Source organism: Callorhinchus milii, unplaced genomic scaffold (genome assembly GCF_018977255.1).
Source record: "Callorhinchus milii isolate IMCB2004 unplaced genomic scaffold, IMCB_Cmil_1.0 Scaffold1, whole genome shotgun sequence".
Lineage (NCBI taxonomy): Eukaryota > Metazoa > Chordata > Chondrichthyes > Chimaeriformes > Callorhinchidae > Callorhinchus > Callorhinchus milii.
In genome coordinates this window covers 64767504-64791932 of record NW_024704742.1, presented here as the reverse complement: position 1 = coordinate 64791932, position 24429 = coordinate 64767504, and the positions used below count along the sequence as shown (strand labels likewise).

Sequence of the window (24429 nt, the reverse complement as noted above, 5' to 3'; positions counted from 1 at the left end):
ATCTCTGCCTCTGAGAGGGCAATGTGATACCGGTTGGAAACAGATGGGGGCAATTTGGCTTGGGAGGCTGTATCTGAATCTTCCCATGTAGCCCACCAGGATTGATTTGTCCATTGAGTAATGCCAATCCCCAATACTTGAGTTTATTTCCTTAAAGAGCATCTGCTAAATTTGGGATGTGGCCGTCCCAAAGTCTTTTAACTCCCACCCTCCCACCCTCGCTCGCCTCCACTGGCTCCCCATCCCCCAGAGGATTGATTTCAAGATCCTCATCCTCACCTACAAGGCCATTCACGGCCTTGCTCCCTCCTACCTCTCCAACCTACTATCCCCTACCTACCTGCCCGTACCCTCCGTTCCTCTGGCTCCGGTCTGCTCCACGTCCCCCGCCCCAACCACCCTACCATCGGTGGTCGGGCCTTCAGCCTCTCAGCCCCCAGGCTCTGGAACTCCATCCCCCAGTGCCTTCGCTTTGCTTCCTCCCTTTCCTCCTTCAAGGCCGGTCTCAAAACCTTTCTCTTTGACCGAGCCTTCAGCTCCCCTCTCGACTCTCTTCCCCCTCCTCGCTCCCTCCCTTCCCTCCCCTCACCCTGACCATTTCCCCCTCCTCGCTCCCTCCCTTCCCTCCCCTCACCCTGACCATTTCCCCCCTGCTCGGGTCATGACCCAACTGTGCAGCGCCTTGGGACGTCCTCCTGACGTGAAAGGCGCTTTATAAATGGAATCTTGTTGTTGTTGTTGTTAACTGCTTTGCTGGTCAACAGTGATGTATGCTTTAGTTGAACAGCATCTGGATTTTGCTGTGGGGCTTGAAATCCAAACCTAAAGTAAGTGGGGCCTCCCCAAGGTTTAACTGAAAAGGAAGCCACTCAGGTCTTCAGTAATTCAAGGCATTTTTGTTGGGTCTAGTTTGTCAATGAGACTATCATATATAAGTAACTTTTACACCACTGTACTAAATTTCCTGGCTGCTATTTGCATCATTATGACATATCATTGGGCATCCGTGGCTATCTTCAGTGAATACAACATTAATGTGCAATCTAATTAGCACTTTTGACTTATCACAGGGAAGAGGTTTTAAAGACCATGCAAAGTGGGTTGAAGTTTTTCCATTTAACCTCAGCATCCGATGACACTGATTGCAACCATATTGGTCTGGCTTTTTTATCAACTGCTGCATAAGTGACTTCTATCTACTGCACTGCAATGACCTCTTAGCTTCAGGCATTTCTCTCGCGTGTGCTGCTTTGAACAGCTCAGCTCTCGAGATTTGGATGTTTGTCTGAAACTGACTGATTCATTAATATTACTGTATAGAGTAGAGATACCCTGATTAGTTTACAATATTAGAATAAGAATATGTGAGTGCATGTGAAATCTAAGAAGATTTAAAATTGACAGAGAGGAGGGAAATAACTGGTGGAAGCATGGTTTACACATTAGTTTTTCCCCTTAGGGACTTGGCTTCAAATTTAGCCCAGACTGACTGGATGAAAATATCCTCAGTCTGTTGGGTTGTAATGCAAACTGGGTAGTCGGTCTCAATTCAGTTACTGTGGCTCTTCATCTTGAAAACTGATCCTGAATTAGCAATCTCATTTGAGAGAAGTAAGAAGGGCTGGGACGAAGCAATGGGAGTTTTAATTCTTCAGTCATGTGTGATAGACCTGGGTGGAGTGAGAATACTGTTGTCTGTTATTGGCTGCCCCAAATGGGAAATGTTCACTAATAATAATCCTTGCATTTGATTCAACGCCTTATAACATAATTGAAACAACTCAAAGTGCTTCACAGAATATACTGTAAAGTCGATTGACTGTATTTTGTGGGTGAAGCGTGGCAGCCAATTGAGTACAACAGGATCCCACAGACAGTCTTGGATTGAGTGACCATTTTTTTTTGAGGGATCTGTGTCTCACTTTGATGAGCCTAAAATGGAACACAGGTGGACAAAGATGACTTTTTCTATTATAATTGATCTTGGAATTAATAACCACTTGTTCTGTAGCTTGCACTGGATGTTTTATATACAAAAAAACCCACTAAAATTGTGTAATAGAAACTTCCATAATCTTATTTGCTGTTACCAAAAACAATAATAAATTGGTCATTTTCAATCTACGACTGTTTGTGGGACATTGCTGTGCGCTATTAGCTGCCCCGTTCACCCACAAATATACAGTCAATTCACTTTACAGTGTGTTCTGTGAAGCGCTTTGGGACGTCCTCCCGACGTGAAAAGCGCTATATCAAATGCAAGGATTATTATTATTATATTATTATTACCCTTTGTCCAGCTGTTATTGCTACACTCCAGCTTTAGGCAAAATGGCAGTGTGTTTTAGAGCCACCTCATAACTCAGGCATTTGAACTACTTATGGGACAATGAAAAGTGTGCCCCACTTCATAGCAAACTGTCAGGATTATGAGGAATTCATTTTCATCATTTATCTAAAATTGAAGTTATTATTTCAATCAATTTATGTTTTGTGAAGTTTTTAAAAATGTGTAGTTTTCAAAGGCTCCTTGGATGGGATATGTTGGGCTTCATACCTAAATAGTTTGCTGTTAAGAGTTGGGACTGTACCCAGTTGAGTCATGTGGTGATATCTGGTGGTCTGATTTATTTGTGGAAAAATAGATTTGCAGCGCTGCAAATTCCCAAAATAACATTACAAATGACCACTGTGCAATTGTGCTGTCATGTTAAGCTTTATTAATTCAGCCACCAGTACTCCTTACTTACTGCTGTTGCGTTCATTTTTCTGATGCTCAGGCTGATACATTTTAGAACCAGACCACAGAATTTAGCACTTGTTTGTTTACTCACTGTTAAAATGTAACTTATCTAATCAAGATCACTTCAGCTCAAGTGACAGTTAATCACTGGATGGGCTATTGCTTCATTTGACGTGTGTTCTGTGATTGATTTCCTAGTTCCTGAAACTCCTCACGCAGTCACGCTGCGAGATGTGTGGGTTTCCACTTTACGTTTGACCGATTGAGTTTTCTCTCTTGTAACAGAAGAGCCATGTTCTGAAAAATAAAAGGTACCAGTCAGTCAGGGTATCTGGGGATAATAATTGTTTGTGGGACACTACTGTGTGCAATTGACCTCCACGTTTCGCCCACAAAATATACAGTCAATTCACTTTACAGTATATTCTGTGCAGTTCTTTGAGCCGTTTCAATGACGTGATAAGGCACTATATCAAATGCAAGGATTATTATATTATCAACACCAGTGGCAGATGTACAATGGTTTGAGATAGGGCTGTAATTACAGAAATGTACTTTGTTACAAGGTTTGACCTGTAACGAAACCTATGGTATAGTGCAAGAGGATGTTTCAAAGAGCTTCATAGGGGTCAACTGTAAAGTGTAATGTCTGACTTTGAGGGTGAAAGTTCCAGTTAATTTTGAGCACAGTAATGTGCCACAGAGCATGAAATGAAAGCCAATTTTATTTGGTGGACTGTTGGCCAGGACACTTTTCGAATAGTGGTATGGGATGTTTAACATCCACTTGAACAGGTAGGCGGGACCTTGGTTAAATTTTTCGATAGCTCCAACAGCAGCACACCCCAGTACTGGGATGATTGACAGCCTAGATTTTGAGTTCTAAATCCCAACATGGGGCTTGAACCTACAACCTTCTGTCTCAGAAGCGAGAGAGCTACCAACTGAGCCAGGCTGGCAACTCCTGTGTGTATAGTTTGATGCTGTTTGTTGTTGTTTAGTTTGGAGTTCCATGAGCTGCATATGGCAATGCAAACCTATAAAATTGAAGGTATTTCTGAAAGACTAGCCTTTTTCTCATCCCTCTACACAACTGTGCCAACTGTGTTCCCTCACTTTCTCTTCTGCTTGCCTCATTCCCCATGCCTCCTGAGCCCACTTTGCTAGCCTCTCCTATCACCACAGAGCCAGCAAGTTCATGCTCTCAACTATTCCAAACTATTGAAAGGAGCACTCATTTCTCTGGTTGGCCCAAGGTGAAATAATCCATTAATCACCTGAAACACAGAGGAGGAAAGTTAGTAGCTCTATTACCAAAAGAACAGACTCAGTCCCAATGGCAAGATATTGGACACCAGAAACAGATCCTCCCTAAAACCCAAAGGTAATCAATCAAAAACATTCCCAAATCCTCATCCATCTTCATTAAACTATTGAACTCCGGCCTCCTTGCCTTCATTGAGCACATTCCCTTTCCAGCATGGAATTTGTTACTTTCTCAGTTAATTCTTTGCATTCAGTGCTTTCTTCAGCAGTAATCTCTTTCAGAAATTAGTTTTCCTTTAGATAGATTGAATGTACCAGGTACTTCCATATGTTTTATATGAAAAGGGCTGCTCAATGTCCCACAGTTAGCAAGTGGAGGAAAATTAAACTGATTGAGTCTCATTCACTGTTGCCCTCCCAACCCCCCCCTCCAGATGGGTGAAATAACAATAACTTGCATTTATATAGACAATGAACAAGGGAGGAAGGGAGGTGACTATAGCCGCAACCAAAGCGTTTTCAGATGAGATTCAAAGTTAGATAAAGAGGGTGGATGAAAATCATTAGACTTTACAGTCACCGTAATAAACAGCATTTTGTAGCCCAGAGGTGTTTTTTAGGTGGGAGAAGTCAAACTAGTATTTCATACTCTGTGTCAAAGCTTTACCCCATTATATTGCTCTATCAAAGTGAAAACCCATAACTTCATTCATACATGGTTCCAATTCACCACCAAAGGTAACAAAGAACATATACAGCACATCTATAATAATCCATGCATTTTGTATAGTAGCTTATCAAATTGCCAAGACTTCTCAAATAATAATAATAATCCTAGCATTTGATATAGTGCCTTAACATGTCTTTGAGACGCTTCAAAGCACTTCATAGAATATACTGTGAAGTGAATTGACTGAATATTTTGTGGGCAAAACCCGGCAGCCAATTGTGTACGGGGCGTCCCACAAACAGTCGTGGATTGAGGTGACTAATTTATTATTATTTCAAGGAATTATTATCCCCAGAAAATAATAATCTTTGCATTTGATATAACGTCTTTGAAATGTCTCAAAGGGCTTTACAGGATTTTACTGTAAAGTGTAGTGACTGTATTTATAGGCAAACACGGCAGCCAATTTGCGCATAGCCATGTTCCACAAACAGCCAAAAAAAGGATAATCAATTTTATTCACTTCTATTATTTTTGAATATTTTGTTAAGTGCTGGTATCATCCATTAGGTGTTGTTAAATACATGGAGCTGTGTTTCAAAGAAATGTGCATCAAAGTGGATTACATTTTAAATGATCTCCAACTAGTCCCCAAGACTTGCGTGGTCCAGATTAACTGATGAAATCTACGTAGGGGACACCTTTCTTGGGAAGTCAAACGCAAGAATTAACTGAGTAATGCACTATTCCAGGCCACTACTGATGACAGCACAGCCAGCCTGGCACATCGGCAGGGCTTGGAAGGGCAGACCAGTCACTGGGGATGGAATCATCCCACTCAGCTCCTGTTAATCCTGCAAGTCAAAGCCCTAATGGGTAGGGTGCTCCAAGCTGGAAAGCAGCAGGAAAGTTTGCAAGACAGCGATAATCAATGGCAAGCTATACTCTTTTAGCTGGTTAGATTTCAGCAGTACCCCAACACACACTCTGAGGTCCCCAAGCCTTGGCTCTTGCCAACCTGCGCCTTATACAATCTGGAATTAGGTAAACAGGATGTCTCTCTCCAGGGAGAGAGTGCGATTCCATTCCAACAATCTATCTCTGGAATCTCCACGTGTAGGTGGGATGCTTGGAAATCTCAGCTTGGTTTGGATACTCTTAAGCATGGTGATGGGTTGACCAAAAAAAATTAACTGAAATATTAATGAATTCCATGTTGTTGGGACAATGAATGTGCTCAATGAAGGGAAGGAGGCCAGGTGCAATAGTGTAACGAAGGTGGATGATGATTTCAGAATTTTTTTGATTGATTACCTTCGAGGTTCAGGGAGGATCTGTTTCTGGTGTTCAATATCTACCATGGGGATTGTGAATCCTCTGGAGAATGAGGAGCAAGTATAACCAGAAACATGTGCCTGCAAAGGGAAGACTGTGAACCTACCTGTAGTTGTCTCTGAAGACAGCCCCAGCCTCATCTCTTCTGCCTCCAGTAGCTTCCTATAGGTAGCGATCTCAGCGTCCAGCTTCAGTTTGACATTGAGCAGATCCTGATAATCCTGCAAGTACCGCAACATCTCGGCTTTGGTTTCTCGGAGTTGGCACTCCAGCTGGGTGATGATGCCCTGAAGGTTTGCCACCGCCTCCAGATGATTGCCCTCCATCTCCTCCAGTTTGTTCTCCAGGTACAGGTTACTATTCCTCAAGCGCTCAATTTCATCCTGCAGGGTTTGGATCTCCTGGATTTGGGTGTTGATGTCCTCCTTCAGGTCAACAATCTGGTTGTCATACTTGACGGCGTTGTGCTTCATGGCATCGTATTTGTTCTTGTACCACACCTCGGCGTCCTTGAGGTTCTTGGCGGAGATCTCTTCCATCTGCTGCCGGACGGAACGCAGGGCAGCGGCGAGGTCTGGGCGTTCCGAGGCCATCTCCACAGAGACCTTAGACTCTTTGATCTGCCTAAGCAGTTCAGCCACTTCCTCGTCATGCACTTTCTTCAGGAAGGCGATCTCCGCCAGCAGCTGCTCAATCTTTCTCTCCAGTTCGACTTTCTGCAGGGTGGCGTCGTCCACATCCTTCCGGAATTCCCTCAGGATCCTCTCGGCTTCATCTTTAAGGGTGAAAGAGAACGCTTTATTTCTTATTTTTGTACAATGTAGGATAATACCACCCTAGTCTAAATTTTACTTCTAATAATAACGCTTGTATTTGATATAGCGCCTTATTACGTTGTCGAGACTTCTCAAAGCGCTTCACAGAATATTCTGTAAAGTGAATTGACTGTATATTTTGATTTAGTATCTTATCATGGAGTCCTGTAGCGTATTGATTAGAGCATTTGTCTCGCGAGAGAGAGAACCCGGGTAGAGTGAAACCTTAGGCAAGTTTCCTTACTCCACACGCCTTTGTTTAACTAGCAGTAACTAAGGACCTGGTTGATTAGTCGATTGGCAGATTACTTTCCGGTGGTAAAAATCGCTTTAACAAAACATTCACTCAATCCACGACTGCTTGTGGTAATTGGCTGTGCGCAATTGACTGCCTTGCTTTGCCCACAAAATACACAGTCAATCCACTTTACAGTATATCCTGTGAAGCGCTTTAAGATGTCTCAACGTGATGAGGCACCATATCAAATGCAGGGATTACCATTAATAAGTACACACACACACACACTCTTTCTTCCCAATAAAAAGCCAACCCTTTACCTTTGAGCTCCAGCTCTTCCTGCCATTTCTGAGTCCAGAGTTCAACCTCCTCCTGGATGTTGCCCTTCTCTATCTCGGCCACTCCTTTCTCGTGGGTCAGGCGCTCGATCAGATCCTTCAGCTCTTTGAAGCGGGGTTGGAACTCATCCTCCAGATCTTGCACGCCCATGGCCTTGCCCTGTAGGGACTCCAGCTGCAGCCTCAACATCGAGTTCCGCTGCTCCAGGCTCCTCACCTTCTCAATGTAGCCGGCGAAGAAGCTGTTGAGCTGCTGCATCTCTTGCTTCTCGTTGGGTCGGGTTTGCAGGGGGCCGCTAGAGATCGCTGGCCCCTGGTAGCCAGCCCGCCCACGGGTATCCATGGAACGGGAGGGTGAGTGGCTATGCAGCCTCAGCCCACTCCTGCAAGCCGAGCTGGTGGACATGGTCTGCTTGGAGTAAGAGGTGCTCCTCATCTTTACTGTAGCTTCCTGCACAGCCTGATTCTGCCTTCAGATCTCTCTGTCATCCTTTTGCTTTTATGGAAATCTGGAGGAATGTGACAACATTTTTTTTCCCCTAACCCTCCCACCCCACAAAAACATCTTTCCAAATAGGAGGCATGACATCCCTTTGAGTTCACGAGTGCAGCCCAAGTGTGAAGGTTTTGACGATTTTTATTTTTGGGCTTCTCAACGATGTGTTAAATTTCTGAGCGGACACGAGACCTGCTAATTCTCTCACTTTTTCTCCATCACCTCCTCCCCTCCCTCCTCCCGGTCCACTCCCCCCACCCCCAACAACAAGCCTGACCAGTGGTTGGGAGACGCAATAAGGAAGCCTCGTCTGGAATGTGGCAACTCCCTTTGTGTGGGAATTATCATTCTGTGGTTGTTTGTGGCATATTGCTGTTGACAATTTGTCCACCAAATACACAGTCAATCCACTTTGAGACGTCACAATGACGTGATAACGTGCTATATCAAATGCAAGGTATTATTAGCTATTATTATCTGATGGAAATACTGATCCTTGCAAACTGATAACGCCTATAAAGCCTGGCAGGTGCAGTGTAAAATGTAGTGACTGTATTTATAGATCAACGCGACACAGCAAGGTCCCACACACATAGCCATGAAGTGAATGACCCAAGTTATCTGGAGGATTGTTGGCCGGCAAACCAGGTCAAACTTGGTTCTCTTCTATTAACGCCTTGGGATCTTTTACATTCAACTGTATAAAAAGACTGGACCTCGATTTAATAGTTCATTCAAAAAATAAAATGCTCGATTTCTGTATGTGTGTGTTTCACGTTTTCAGAACTTGAGCTTGCCAGGCTACAACTGAGTGCAGTTCTGGGAGATTGTTACTTTGTCATAGGTGGCAACCTTCTCGATGAGATGTTAAACCAAAGTCTCGCCTGCCTGTCAATGTGGATATTAAACAACTCATGAGATTATTAAAAANGAGAAGGGAGTTTCTCCCTGTATCCTGGCCAACAATCCAGATAACTTAATCATTCAATTCACTGCTGTTTATGGGGCTCCACTGGGCATAAATCAGGCACCACATTTGCCTACAAACCCTCAACTGTCCAACGCCTTGGGACATCCTCCCAAAATGAAAAGGGCTATATAAATGCAATGTGTTGTAGTATTATCAGCACTGACTGGAGACAAACTGGATGAAAATCTGAAAAGTTTTACATGAAAAAAAGGATTTAACCCTTAAGGAGCCACAGATGACCACACATCTGTGTGCAGTCAGATCAAATAGTAGGCAGCTCGGCTAGCAGATTGGACAACTTTTTGTACATCTGCAACTGGAGTCCTGTAGCTCAGTGGTTAGAGCACTCGCTTTGCAAGTGAGAGATGTGAGTTCAATTCCAGGCAGCACGAAACCTTGGGCAAGTTTCCTTACTCCACACGCCTAATAATAATCCCTCCAAAACCAAAAACAATAATAAATTGGTCATTTTCAATCTACGACTGTTTGTGGGACATTGCTGTGCGCAATTGGCTGCCGCGTTCGCCCACAAATATACAGTCAATTCACTTTACAGTGTGTTCTGTGAAGCGCTTTGGGACGTCCTCCCGATGTAAAAAGTGCTATATCAAATGCAAGTATTATTATTATTAACTGTGTCAATCATTAAAGTCTAGACTTTCAATTAGCTGGGATTCAGAGCCTGTCTTCAGCTAAAGAAACCATTTATTCCAAACCTTGCCCTTGTCTCCAAAACAGAAAGTGACAGGTGGTGGGAAGAGAAAGAAATACATACAAATCACAACAACGGACAAAATAGTCAGGGACAGGAAAAGGAAGCCTCAAATTAAATAAAATAGGACACAGGGAATAGGTAAGACAGGAGAATCGAAGGCAGAAGGGAAATAACAGGTCAAATATAAGGAAACTGTTTTACAATTTTTATTCTAAAAAATGTGACTAACATTTTTTGTTTTTTTTACAGTTACAATTGCGGTAATGGTGTTTGGGTACTTTATTACTGTAAGAGTAACTCTGTCAGCATCAGAGTGAATGGAAAGTATAGCAATCTGGTCAGACCAGGGAGGCAGGATCACATACTTTGCACTGTATATGTTGCCCACTTTAGGTGACAACAATCCTTTACATCTGATATAGCAACTTCTCACATTGTCAAGCCATCAAAAGCGCTTCATATGATTTTACCATGAAGTCTAGAGAGGGCAAGTGTAGCGACAATTTGCACAGCAAACATACCACAAACAGCCATGAGGTGAATCATCATTTTTTATCTAGGAGAATGTTTAGGTGGGAAACTTTTTGAATACTGCAATGAGATCCTTAACGTCCACCTGAACAGGCAGATGGAATCTTGATAATATGTCTTTTCCGAAGAACAGCACCTCCATGAAATCACATTGTGGACACATCTCAAAGCACTACATAGTGCTTTGTCAATCCTACTACAGTAGAGATGATTGACTATGTGTTTTGTGGGTGAATGTGGCAGCAGGTGGTACAAACAGCCATGGAGTGAGTGAGCAATTTTATTTGGGAGATTGTTGGCCAGGACACTGGGAGAAACTCACTTCTCTTTTCGAATCATATCATGGGATATTTAACATCTACCTGAACTGGCAGACAGGACTTTGGTTTAATGTCTCATCTGAAGGACAGGACCTTATAGCATGGAATCAGGCATTTTGGGACCTTTTGTGTATATATATTACATATTTTATGTTATTGTACAGATATATTTGTAAATATGTGGCTTGGCATTAAGCTCTGTCACTGTTAAATGCTCCGAGACTCTATCCATGTGAAGGGCGCTATATAAACATTAGCTATTGTTGTTATCCATTTAGTCCCATTCTCCTACATTTCCACCCAAGACATTTTACATTTTTCATTTTGAAAAATACATATAATTTGGGTTTAAAAGTAATCATGGATTCTACTTCAAGCAAAATAGAGCATTCCATCCAAATAACCATCTGTGTGGAAAATTGGTACTGGTATTAAATGATGCCCTTTAGTTATCTGCTCAGTGATCCATGAAAATTGTTTTTCCCCAATTTACCTTATCAAAACCCCTCCTCATTTTGAACACGTCTATCAGGTGTTTAAACGTTCAACCTTCTCAAACCTCAACTGCACAGAAAGGGTTGTTACAATCTGGTGACAACATGGTCACTGTGCAAGAACAAATAGAAAATCCACACACATTGAAATCCGCTTTGACTGGTGCATCAGGGCTGGGAGTTTTGTCCGATTTACCTGGCGTCCGGTAACCAAAATTCTTTCCTTTCTCTTCTATTCCTGCCATCTTCTCCACTGAGCACCTCTTTCCTCCCATTGCCATTCCCACTGGATGGGAAGAGGACCAATTAGAGGTGGGTCCAGGATGTGTCAATCACCTCGCAGTCGCCGTTAACTGGTCACCTCCCCATCCACCGGATGCAGTCACTGCCCTCTCCACCCCCTCCCCCACCACCCCACTCCCCCAGAGCCGCTTGTGAATGGTTGGAGTCCGCTGTCAATCAATCATGAATTAACTCTTCCCATCACCAGCACGGAGTCGCTCGAGTGCTGAGCGGAGCTGCTCAAGACACAGAGTGAGCAGACGCAGATTAACCGGATTTTCATCCAAGTTAACAGGCATATCTAGAACAATAAATATGTAGGAATGCAAGTAAGAATACAAATGAATCGGGGTCGGGCGTTTCATTCGACTTATCTGGCATCCGGGGTTAACCAGCATCCGGCAAAAGCAGCTTCCACTGCACTTTGTGTAGAGTGTGTTGGTCAACAAGAAATAGGCAGAGACTCGTGTGGGGTATAAACACCGGCATAGACTGGTTGGGCCAACTGTTTCTGTGCTGCATCGTCTATGTAAATCTACATTTATTTCATTTTTCTTTTGATTAACTGCCTTTCTTACCATCCGTTTTCAACTTCCTTTTACCCCCATGCCCCCCTCTCCCCGTCCACCCCCTCCTCCCCCCAAGCCTCCTAGCTTCCGCTTGTTCCACAGTCCATTCCCTAGTGCAGCGGTCAGGAGTCTCCAGCTCACGCTGTTGAGTAACCGGCCAGCAGGAGGCACATGAGATTTGTATAGATTTGTTTTGGTCAGCCAGGTGTCTGACACAGAAGGAAACCCATGACCACGCTTAAGATTATAAACCAACAAACAAACCAAACTCAGATTTCCAGGCCTCCCACCTACACATGGAAATCCCAGAGATAGATTGTTGGAATGGAATACGACTCTCTCCCTGGAGGGACACATCCTGTTTACCTAATTCCGGAAAGTGTTAGGTGCAGGATGGCGAGAGCCAAGGCTTGGGGACCTCAGAGTGTGCATTGGGGTAACTGCTGAAAAGTTATATAAATTTACATTGTACAGCGTGGAAACAGGCCATTGTGGCCAGCTAGTCTGTGCCAGAGTTTATACTTTATACTTTACATGAGTTTCCACCCACTCCTCCCACTCCTTCCTCCTATACCTTTCTGTTCAAAAAATCTTCCACAAAATCTAGTTAAATGGATCTATACATGGTCTGATTCAACCACTGCTTCGGCAGCGAGTTCAACAATCTCACTGCCCTCTGCCTGAAGTAATTCCTCCTAATCTTTTTAACCCCACTAGTCGCCATCTTATATTTCTGTCCCTTATCTTGGTTACAAGTAGGAACAGCCCAATTTTGCTAACCTTATCAAACCCTTTTATTTTGAACTCATTTATTATTATGATTCAATCCATGACTGTTTGTGGGACACTGCTGTGAACAATTGACTGTTTTGCCCACAAAAAATACACATTCAATCCACTTTAATAATAATAATCCTTGCATTTGAGCTTGTGTCTTCTAGATGTCTCAAAGTGCTTCACAGAATAGACTGTAAAGTGAATTGACTGTATATTTGTGGGTGAAACACGGCAGCCAATTGCGCACAGCAGTGTCCCACAAACAGTCGTGGTTTGAAGTGACCAATTTATTATTGTTTTTTTTTCTTGAGGGATTATTATTAGGCGTGTAGAGTAAGGAAACTTGCCCAAGGTTTCACCCTGCCATGAATTGAACTCAGATCTCTCACTTTACAGTATACTCTGTGAAGCGCTTTGAGACGTCTCAATGACATCATAAGGTGCTATATCAAATGCAAGGATTATTATCATTAGGTCCTTCCCTAAATATCCCTACTGGAGCGAAAAAAGGCCTAACCTATGCAGTCTATGAACAACAACAAATTGCATTTTTACAGCCCCTTTCACGTCTGGAGGATGTCCTAAGGCTCTGGACAGTCAACGGTTTATAACTGAGCTCGGGGTTGGAATCAGGAGCGTTGGAGCTTCAGGGGGTATGGGGGAAAGATGGCCGAAGTCTTGATCAAAGAGGAACGTCTTGAACATAAGAACATAAGTATTTGCTGGGGGAAACAAGACCAAGGTCCATCCAGTTTACCTTTCACCATCTTAGCAGTCACTAACAGAAATTATCTAATTTTTTCTTGGAAGTATCAACACTTTCTGCTTCCACCATCTCCCTAGGGAGCCTATTTACTATTCATATTTATATTTATATACAATTTATCGTTTATAGTTATATTTCATATTTCTTTAGATATATTTGAGATAGACCTTGAAGAAGGCGAGGGAATGGGCAAGGTTAAAAGCTCGACTGCCAATGGTGGGGAGAGCAGGGCAGGAGATGTGAGGCAGGTTAGTGCCTGCCAAGTGGAGGGAGCGAACGGGCTGGGACGATGAGAGAGGGGTGGTTACTGTAGGTATGGTTCAAGAGAAAGGTCTTCAGGTGTGATCTGAAGACGGACAAGGAGGAAGGAAGGCAGAAAGGTTGAGGCGGAGGGTTCCAGAGATTCGGGGCGTAATGGCTGAAAGCACGGCCGCTGAAGGTGGAGTGGAGGGGACGAGGGATGTGCAGGACACCAGAACCAGCTGAGCAAAGCAACCGGGTAGAGCAGATGGGACGCATTTATTATTTCTAATAAATATAAAATGAGGGAGAAAGCAAGCAACAATTGTGTGACTTATCAAATTAGTGCTTGATTTAGTCATTTTCCCGGGTGCATATAGAACTTATTTAAAAATAACAAGAACAGCAACTTGCATTTATATAGCACACTTCCCGCTGGGCGGTGTCTCGGAGCACAAAGTGGGACAAACGACTCAATAATAGGGCCTTAAAGATGTTCAAAAGATCTAATTAATTTTTACTTATTCACATCACATCTGGGCTGAGAAGAGAACAACTGTACACCAAGGAAGTCGAGGGCAGAAATTGCAAGTCAGTCAGTAATTTATAAAAGAGAAGTCCTATTACTGTCTCAGGTCTGGCAGTTCCACTCTGTGACAATAGGTGGCGATTCATTGCATCATGTAGCACCAGACACACACCAAATGAATGTTCCAACAACAACGAATGACATTTGTATTGTGCCTTTCATGTCAGGAGGACGTTTCAAAGCGTTTCATCATAATGATAGACAGCAGGAGGTCGGTAGGCCCTTCGTGTCTGTCGTGGTGCTAAATCTCCCAAAGGAGAAGTCTACTCTAATCCCATTCCTCTGCTCTTCCACCGTGCCCTTTAGTTCCCCTACACAGACACACAGTCAGTCCACTTCACAGTAAGTCCTGTGAAGCGCTTTGGGACGTCCTCCTGAAAGGCGCTGTACCAAATGCAAGGATTACTTGTTTTCAGGTATTTATTCAATTCCCTTTCGAATACTGTAGAGGGACTTGACTGCAACAGCCATTTGTGTTAAAACCTTCCTTATTTTACTATGTTTTGTTCCTTATTCTATGTTTTATAAATCCTTCTAAACTCCTCGTTTTTCTGCTGGTGATAAATCTCGATTTTCACTGGGCAGCAATGAATTAAAGCAGCGCACAGTGGAACTTGATACCAACTACTGAAAGTATGTCTAACCCCATTGGTACTCTGCTACAAAACTGAACTTGTTAATAATAATTCTTGCATTTAATATAGTGCGTAATCATGTCATTTTGACATCTCAAAGTGTTTCACAGAATATACTGTAAAATTAAATCACTGTTTTTCATTTTTGTGGGGGAAACTCGGTGAGGCAAGTGCGCTAACCACTACACTACTGGACTCCACGACCTATTGTTGTTGTTGTGAGCAGAATTTCATTTTAATTACCCACATACATGAGCCCTTACTGCATACACAATACAATATACCTGAGCAGGACTGTGAACCAGTACCACAAGGCAGAGGGATTTGATCCAATGAATGCAGGATTTGAGGCAGACACACACAAAGCCAGAGACAGACACACACACAAAATTATTTTTGGTCAGCCATCTGTCAGACTCAATACGTTAAGATCCTGGAGTCCCCATAGTGTATAGAGCAATGCCATTGACTGCACTGTCTGGTAAGCTTCCCGCTGCCTATTAGCTGGAAACTATCAGGAATTTGGCTCACAGGATTAACAGGAACTGAGAGGGAAGAATCTCTGCTCTGAATGACCAGTCTGCCGATGAGCCAGGCTGGCTGTGCTGTCATCAGCAGTGTCCGGGAACACAGCAGACCCGGCCTGGCTCAGGAACCAGACTACCAAGACAGCCACAGAAGTCTGACTCAGTTCCAGCATTCTGTTGGCAAGCACATTACTTTAGAGTAAGTTCAGCCTTTAGGAGACCCGGTTTACCTACTCCCGAAGGAGGATAATAAGCGCACACACAAACACACAGAGAACTCATATCCACAATGGGGCTGGTCCCAAATAGTGCAGATATCAGGTTCTCCACTTTAATAGCGTTATGAATGTGATTGTGGTTAGTAGTACTAATGCAATGCTCTTTGGAAATGGACAAGCTGGTTTAAAATAACTCAGAATTAATTAATTCACCAATAATACTGGATTTGTAATCCTTGAAACAGAAAGCTGGTTGATAATGACTTCAACTAGTTAACATGCTATTTAACAAAAAACTTACTTTTCAATACACCTTGACATAACACACGCACACGCACCTTAAAACACGCTGCAAACATGCAGTATATAGTATCTGCAAAACATTGACATTATGTTTCCCTTTGAATAACAGTGGCAATTCCCCTTTCCATTCTCTTAAAAGTTGAACTTGAAGCTGCTCACAAAGCAGATTTATTGAGGCATTGGGGCGGGCATGTTAAGAAGTGTGAGGATCATAATCGAACAAGGACAACTGGTCTGCCTGGCGTAGAGAATTACAATGCACCCAGCTCCCCCATCCGTCTATAAAAGAGTTCTTCCAAGGTTAGAAATTACCGCACTCTAATTCCATCCTCAATAATATGGTTGCATGTTTTTTTGGGACTGTGACTTTATTAGGACAGTATTGATGGGGTCAAAAAAGCAGTGGTTTATAACAGGATTTACTGCAACTCAGTTTCTAACTGGGAACCTCGCTGGTGACTGGGAGTGAGTCTGTCCCTAGCACCAGAAATAGATCCTGAGTTCCCATAAGCCAACCTTCACCCATTGCCTGTTATCCACAGAATTCCCTATTGGTGATCTAAACAAGTGTTTAACTGTATTTAGACATCCAGACGATCGGTGAATGCCATCACTTTCATGGCAGATAATGATCCGTCGCCATGTTCCGTAACATGATGGAATGATGAGGAGAAATGTAGCTCTGACGTTTGTTTCAGCTCCTCTGGAGTCTCATATCATTGTTTTGTAACAGGGGATATCAGGACTTTGTGGACACCCTGCAGAGTATTAATATTAATAATACGAAGATATAAGCCCCAACATTACACCCTTTCATCTTAAAATTTAAGATTCTGCAGAACTGTGAAAAATTATTAAACTCAGTCTTTGTAATTTGTAACAAAAACAGAAGTCACTGGGAACACTTTGTAAGTTGATTCCTTTGGAAAACCGGCCTCTAAATTGTGACTGAATTCTACAAGTTCTGTGCAATTAAATCTTGAGGCCAAATGGTTTTTACAGGCTAACACTGGGTGGAATTTCAAGCCTGTAGTTTTTTTCTTTTCAAGCACCAGATCTGATTTTCCTACAAAAAGCCATTTGTTTTAAAAACAGCTGCTAATGAGGATTAGGGATGAAGTACTTCTTTAAAATGTTTCTTTGTAAATAGCTGACACTTTGCAATACATTCGGGAGAAGGGAATGGAACGGTAGGGAGGAATGTTAGAGGGAGGGATTAGGTCAGTCGGAGGCGCATGTAGAATATAAACACTGGCATGAATGAGTTGGGCCGAATGGCCTGTTTGGATGTTATCGACCAGTGTTGTTAAACTCAGATTTGTGTGTGGTTCATGATTCATGATTGATAAACGGAAGAAATTCTGCGATTTGTTTCATTCTATATTTGAGGTGGCTCACACTATTTTTCATGAAACAACCCCCTTTATCTGGTGTATAAATTTATCCCCAAATAAATAAATATTTTTTTTAAGAAGATAATAATTGTAATTTAAAATAACAATGGTCACTCAATCAACGACTGTTTGTGGGATATTGCTGTGTGCAATTGGCTTCACCTTTTTGCCCACAAAATGTAGTCAATTCGCTTTACGATATGTTTTGTGAAACGCTTTGAGACGTCTCAACAATGTGATAAGGCACTTTATCAAAATGTAAGGATTATTATTAGGGTGTGGGTAGACCATATAAAGATTATAATGCCTAGTTTCGTAACGTATGTGCCAAAAACATTGTGGCTAAAATCGATCTTATCTTACACATGATGTACCTTCAATATGCATGGAAAACGGTGAGTGAGCCAACAGCAAAAAATAATCCCTAGTCTGCAGATGTTTTTATGCTTCTTTTAACTGTTACACCAGAGACGCATGTGTGAGTATCCAAGCACACCTTGAATCTATATCACTCCCTTCACAAAGTAACATCTTTGAGTGCTTCACAATGACAGGATTGGATAATGAGCAAAGGAGAAGCGGCAGATTGTGTCACCAAAACAACTTGCATTTATATAGTGCTCCTCATGCAGGGTAGTGTCCCAGAGCACCAGACGGTGTCAGAGCACGAGGCCGAGCCAAGGGAGAGGGGAGGTGACCGTAAGCACAGTCGAAGAGGAAGGTCTTCAGATGTGATCTGAAGATGGGGAAGGAAGGGGCAAGTAGGAACGATAGAGGAAGACTGTTCCAGAGTTTTAGGCGTAGTGGCTGCCAATGGTGGAACGGAGGACACGAGGGACATGTGGAGTTTTGGATCAGTATTTGAACGAGTGTTTTGGCTGCATATGGGATGATGTACAGTCGGAGGCGGGCAATGTGGCGGAGGTGGAGGAAGGTGGTCCTGATCAAGAACCGGATGTGGGGAAGGAAGGAAAGCTAGGAGTTGAACTGGATGGCTAGGTTATGCACCGATTCGGTGAGTCTGAAGGAGGTTGAGGATCACAGCCGCAGGACAGAAATCGTTGATGGGAGCCAAGGAATATGGCTCTTGTCTTGGTTGACTTTTGGTTGCAAGAAGTTTGCGCTCATCCAGGCCTTGATGTCTACCAGACAAGCCAACAGAACATCAGCGGACCTTGAGTGGCAACTGGAGGTCTGGAACGTGTTGTCCCCCTTCTCACTTGCTTACTATCTGGAAAGAGATAAAGAGCAAGGGAGAAGGGGGAGAATGTGTCAACCTGGCTTTGTGGTACTGCTATCACCTCTGAGTCAGAAGGTTGTGGTTTCAAGCCCCACGACGGGACATAGTCTAAGTTGAAACTTTAACATAGTGCTGAGGATGTGTTACTTTGTCAGAGATGCCATACTTTGGATGAGATGTGAAACCGAGATCCCATCTGCCTGTTCAGGTGGATGGTAAAGATTCCATGACACTATTCGAAAAGAGAAGGGAGTTTCTCCCGGTGTCTTGGCCAACAATCCCCCAAACAAAATTGGTTATTCACTCCATGACTGTTTATCAGACATTTCTGTGCACAACTGGCTGCTGTATTTCCTGTGAAGCGCTTTGAGATGTTTCAACAACGTGATAAGATGCTATATCAAGGCAAGGATTATTACTATAATATTATAATTAGAAATAGGTTATTATTATTGTTATTATTGAGGCTGATGGCAGCACTCCATCTGCTGCCCCTGTGGAGATCAGCTAACTCAATAAAAGTCTGAGATTCGAACCTTTGGGTCAGTATGGCCTTGTGCCTTACTGGCAAGAATCTTTATTAATAACAACAAAAACAATAATAATAAGCCTTACATTTGCTATAACTCCTTTCACATGGAGAGTATGTCCCAAAGCTGTAATCCCATACTGTAATATACCGTAGAGGGCAATGAGTGGGTATTTTGTGGGTAAATGCGGCAGCCAATTAGTGCACAGCAATGTCCCACAAACAGCTGTGAAGTGAATGACCATATTTATTTGTGGGATTGTTTATCCAGCAGTGGAGCTATCCCATTTTTAGGAGTCCTATAGTGGTTAGTGTGCTCGCCTTGCAATTAGAGGACCTGGGTTCAAGTCCCAGGTAGGGCGAAACCTTCCGGGTTCTGACTTTCCGAGGGTAATAATCCCACCGTCCCCAACACAAAAAAATTTGATAACTGGACCGACGACTGTTTGTGGGACACTGTTATGCGCAATTGGCTGCCACATTTCGCCCACAAAATACACAGTCAATACACCTTGCAGTATATTCTGTGAAGCAGTTTGAGACGTCTCAAGGACATAATAAGGAGCTATATCAAATGCAAGGATTATTATTATTTTGTAAATTATAAAAACAGAACCCAAAAATGAAAATCCCAAATGAAACAGTTGAACGCTCTGTTAACCTAATGGCACAGCGGGTTGATGGCCTGGTGAGGAATGAGGCTGTGCCTGTCACTCCTCACACACCGTTGATCTTGCCCACGTCATCAGTGCAAGAAGCCAAGTAGAGGTCAGCATGAGGCCAGAGAGGGGAAGTCAGTACATGAGTCACCTTGGACTGCCCGAGTGTACCTCTGGTGCTTCACTGTGGGAGAGGCATTTAGAAGCAGAAGCCTTCACTGAGTGTAACAGCCTTCACTGAATGGTTCAACGATCGACCGCCGAGATGCGAGAAAGATCACTGTTTTTTAACAACAGTGTCTGCGAATTTAATTAAATAATATAATGGAATATTCTGTCAAATTATTTAGCCTCAACTATCAAGGATTATTATTATTATTATCAAGCGATTTAATTAGTCTCCAAAGGAGGGTGACATAGGATAGAGGTTTTTACTTAGCTCTTGTTCACCCTCAAAACACACAGTCACCCCACTTCACAGTGAATCCTGCAAGCGCATTGAGATGCCCTCCTAATGTGGAAGAAATTATATCAAATGTAAGGATTATTATTATTATTGGAAAATTAAGGGCACTATTGTCTGCCTTGCAGGATATAATAATAATATAATAATCTTTGCATTTGATATAGCTCCTTATCACGTCTTCAAGACGTCTCAAAGACCTTTACAGAATATCATTAATAACATTAATAACACAATTGGGTAGAAATTCCACCTGGGTTTAGATTTACTCTATAAACATACCAATTAGATGGTACAGAATTTGTCAATTTTTAAAAAAATACAGTGTTTAATTTTGAAGCTGTTTTTCTTGTAAAGTTTTTTAAAAACTACAGAAAATGGGATTCAAAGATAAAACTGTCCAGCTAGGACCACCTTACCCATTAGGGCTTTGGCTTGCAGGGCTAACAAGAACTGTGTGGGAAGCATCTGTGTCCCAGGTGACTGGTCTGCCTTTCCAAGTCCTATTTCCAAGTCATCGATGAGCCAGGCTGTCTGTGCTGTCATCCAGCAGTGCTCTGGAATACTGTGGACCTGTCTGGCTCAGGAACTGGACTACCGAGACCACCACAGAGGGCTGCCTCGATTCCAACAATTCATTGCCAGGCATGTCACCTTGGAGTTAGTTCAGCTCCAAGGAGACCCCACTTACTTCCCCCAAGTGAAGTTTGGGATGATAGATAGCCATTCGGTACAATATTACTTCCACAATGGGATGTTAAAAATGTTTGTGATTTTGTTCCATTCCGTGAGTCGCACAAAATCACAAACCAGCTTTATAATCATTCATTGCATTGCACAATCCCGCATACAACAACAATTTGCATTCAAATAGTGCCCTTCTTATAAAATAACATCTCAGAGTGCTTCACAATGGAGGCTCGGACACCAAGTAGTGGGGAGGGTAGAGGGGGTAGAAGGTGACCATTGGCAGATCCAAACTCAAGGGATGGAGTTCCAGAGGTTAAGCACATAGAATTGGAAACTTTGGCTACTGATGGTGGATGGGTAGGGTGGGGATGTGCAGCAAGCCCAATTTAGCTGATCAGAAGGAGAGATTATAGGAATGGGGTAGGAGGAGATCTGGGAGATAGCAAATTGCTAGAATGCATAGGTAAGGGTAAGGATCTTGAAATTGATCTACTGATTGATCTCCTTCAGGTGAGATGTTAAACCTAGGTCCCGTTTGCCTGTTCAGGAGAATGTTAAAGATCCCATGGTACTGTTTGAAAACAGAAGTGAGTTTCTCCTGGTGTTCTGGCCAACAATCCCCAAAATAAAATCGGCCACTCAATCCATGGGTGTTTGTGGGATGCTTGTTGTGCGCAATTATGTTGCTGCATTTGCCTCAAGTACAGTCAATCCACTTTACAGTAAATCCTGTGAAGCACTTTGAGCTGTCCTTTTGACCTGATCAGGCGCAATACCAAATGCAAGGATTATTATTACTGAGAGACAGGGAGCCAGTGGATCTTGGTGATGGTTGGGGTGATGCACATATGGAGTTTGGTGCGAGTGAGGATGAGGACTGTAGAGTTTTGGATGAGTTGAAATTCTGGCTGTGGAGTTAGGGAGAACGGCGAGGAGCTTATTAGAAAAATACAACCAGGAAGTGGCGAAGGCGTGGACAAGGGTCTGTTTCACACCTTGAGGATACACTCCAGGTCCTGAACAACTATTTGAAGAAGAAATTGATTGAGGGGAACAAAAAGCTGAACATGGGTTGCAGAGACCAGATGAACCACAATAGTCTTCTCCAGTCCCTGTACATTCTTATCTTCTTATGCCTATATTTCTTAAAAGGCCGAACAAGAAATTAATCATTGCAAGCTCAAATACCTACTTTTTGGGGATAAAAAACACTTTATCAAATGCCTGATGCTGTATTGAATGCCTTGTGTATTCATTACTTTTTTTATATTTCTATAATCTGCTTTGCAGACATGACAGTGAGACATCCTGTATACAATATCCTGTTGGGAAACAGTCAATACCTTAGGTTGTGCCAAACATAAATTAATGAAAAGTGCGCAATTTGTATGAGCTATGTCCATAATGTATTTAACAACAACAACAAAATTACACTTGTAAAGTGCCTTTCATGTTGGGAGGGAATCCCAAGGCGCTGAACAGTCTGGGATCAGGACTGTGGGTTCCCTGATTTAAATCTGCTGGGTGCAATTGGCTGCCGCGTTTTGCTCACAAAATATACAGTCTAATCACTTTACAGTATATTCTGTGAAGCGCTTTGGGACGTCTCAATAACGTGATAAGCCGCTATATCAAATTCAAGGACTATTATTAATAAATTGTTGTTTCTGCTGGAATCATCATCACCTTCCAATTCTTTGCTCATTTTCCACCTTGGCCTCAAACTACCTTCAATACAAATAACATGGAGACAATATGTACAGTGGGTCTACAAATATATTCAACTGGTATAAATTGAAAGCAAAGATAAGAGGTGCTTCTCCTGAGATTATATAGAGGATAACAAATAGCTGACTGTGTTACAATCAACCAGTTCATGTTATGCCATAGAGCATGAGTATGAATCCTTAAGGGGAAGTAAATATTGGCAGAACCCCAAGATTCAATTATAGCCTCAAAAAGTCCACCAGTTTTCAACTTTTTATTCCATTAAGCAAAAGCCATGATGGATATTGAAACTGGCCATAGCACACAACCCAAGGCTGTTTGGAATCATAAGAACATAAGAACGTTTAAGGACAAAAGCACATTAAAGCCTAACAAACGTGTCACCTTCTCACCATAACCCTCAATTCCTTTTCTCAACAGAAATACATGGCGATGTTGCCTGCTAGGTGCATTTATAATGCGTGCTTCAGCAGCCAAAAGATTGGATTACCGTCTAAACTGTTAGTTTATTCCGGAAATCTATTACGCTTTGGGTAAAAATATGCTACTTGGTGGGATTGGGTTCTGCAAAGGGTTAGTAACTGGCCTTTCACCTCCATTATGGATTCATTATCCAGCCTAAACTGATGGGATATAAGTCTCCTCTGTCTGTTGGTGCAGTGAGTTTGGACAGTTCCTAGTGAGGACAAAGCTGCCTTTAACTCAATTCTATATTGACAATCTCACTCAGAGGAGGTTAACTTAAGCTGATCGCTAAAAATAGCGATGTTTTTGCTATGCCTTTATTTTTAGTGATCGGCATAAAATAGACCCCAGAGAGGCCACAGGATGGCAGGTGTGGGAAATGGAAAATGTGTACACTGGTGCAGGAGGGAGTGTGCGTGTGATGTTTAAGTCTGAGGCACATTGTTGGAGCAGAGTAGAAAGAGCGTTGCTTTGCATGTCACTATCATATATTTCTGACTGTGGAATGCTTGATGCTCAAACGGGTTGCCTATAAATATGAAAGCATTCCACTTTTCAGCCCTAATCTCCTTCTCCTTGCTTGATAAGGAAAAATAAGGTTTCCTCTTGACTTTCATACTTGCTTCTAATATCCTTGGGGAGTAATTGTTAAATTCAGTCTTAACTTTAGTGAAGGTTTTCTTAAGAATTAACACTGATGTTGGTTAATTGTGAGACATTGCAACATTCAGGGTGCTCTGAATGTTATATCAATAGAGTAAATCTAGAACTAGGTGGAATTTGATAAAGCACCTTATCAAATTATCAAAGCACTTCACAGGATTTTATTGTAGTAATGACTTTTCACAGCGATGTCTTACAAACAGCCATGAAGTGAATGATCAAATTTTACCTTGAGGATTTTTGGCAAGGATGCTGGGAGAAAGACCTTTCTCTTTTCAAATAGTAACAAGGGAACTTTAATGTACATCAGAACAGGCAGACAGGACCTCGGTTTAATGTCTCATCTGAAGAATAACACTTGTCTCAACGCAGCTCTCTGATTCCCCCACCTCCCACTCCTCACCCCCCCGGAGTATCAGCATAGACTATATGGGTACCAAGTCCCAACTCGTGGCTTGCACCCACAACCTTGTGACTCAGAGGAGAGTGTTATCAACTGAGCCAAGCTGACATATTTATTGTTGGAAAGTAGCACAGTACATAAAGGAGTGTGGTCACTGTACTAGGAAATATTAGGCAGGCTAGATTTCCGAAAGGGAGTTTTTATAAACGCCATTCAAATGTTGCTATGTTGGTTACTGCAGTGTGTTTACGTTGCTGTGAAAACACACAGAATTTCCCCCCCCCAGAACATCATTTGGAATGCACCATGACAACAGAACAAGAGAACACAGGTTTAAGGATGCAAGGGCAATTTCAGG

At 42.5% G+C, this 24429-nt stretch overlaps 1 protein-coding gene across 1 annotated transcript; it reads right to left on the bottom strand.

Annotated features, from left to right (window-relative positions):
• Positions 1-2697: 2697 nt before the first annotated feature.
• On the bottom strand, positions 2698-7956 carry LOC103186320 (vimentin). Its single transcript, XM_007905262.2, has 3 exons — positions 7388-7956; positions 6121-6789; positions 2698-3040 (listed from the first exon to the last, which is right to left on the bottom strand). Exons 1-3 carry the CDS (start codon positions 7839-7841, stop codon positions 2955-2957), a joined length of 1209 nt encoding a protein of 402 aa, XP_007903453.1. The 5' UTR covers positions 7842-7956; the 3' UTR covers positions 2698-2954.
• Between the last annotated feature and the right edge of the window lie 16473 nt (positions 7957-24429).

What these genes read in the sequence shown, in the direction of transcription:
- LOC103186320 (XM_007905262.2), bottom strand. Translation starts at nt 7,841, where the DNA reads ATGAGGAGCACCTCTTACTCCAAGCAGACCATGTCCACCAGCTCGGCT. An exon ending in GGAAGAGCTGGAGCTCAAAG is followed by an intron (nt 6,790 to 7,387) that starts GTAAAGGGTTGG and finishes TCACCCTTAAAG; the next exon opens with ATGAAGCCGAGAGGATCCTG. An exon ending in GTCTTCAGAGACAACTACAG is followed by an intron (nt 3,041 to 6,120) that starts GTAGGTTCACAG and finishes TTTATTTTTCAG; the next exon opens with AACATGGCTCTTCTGTTACA.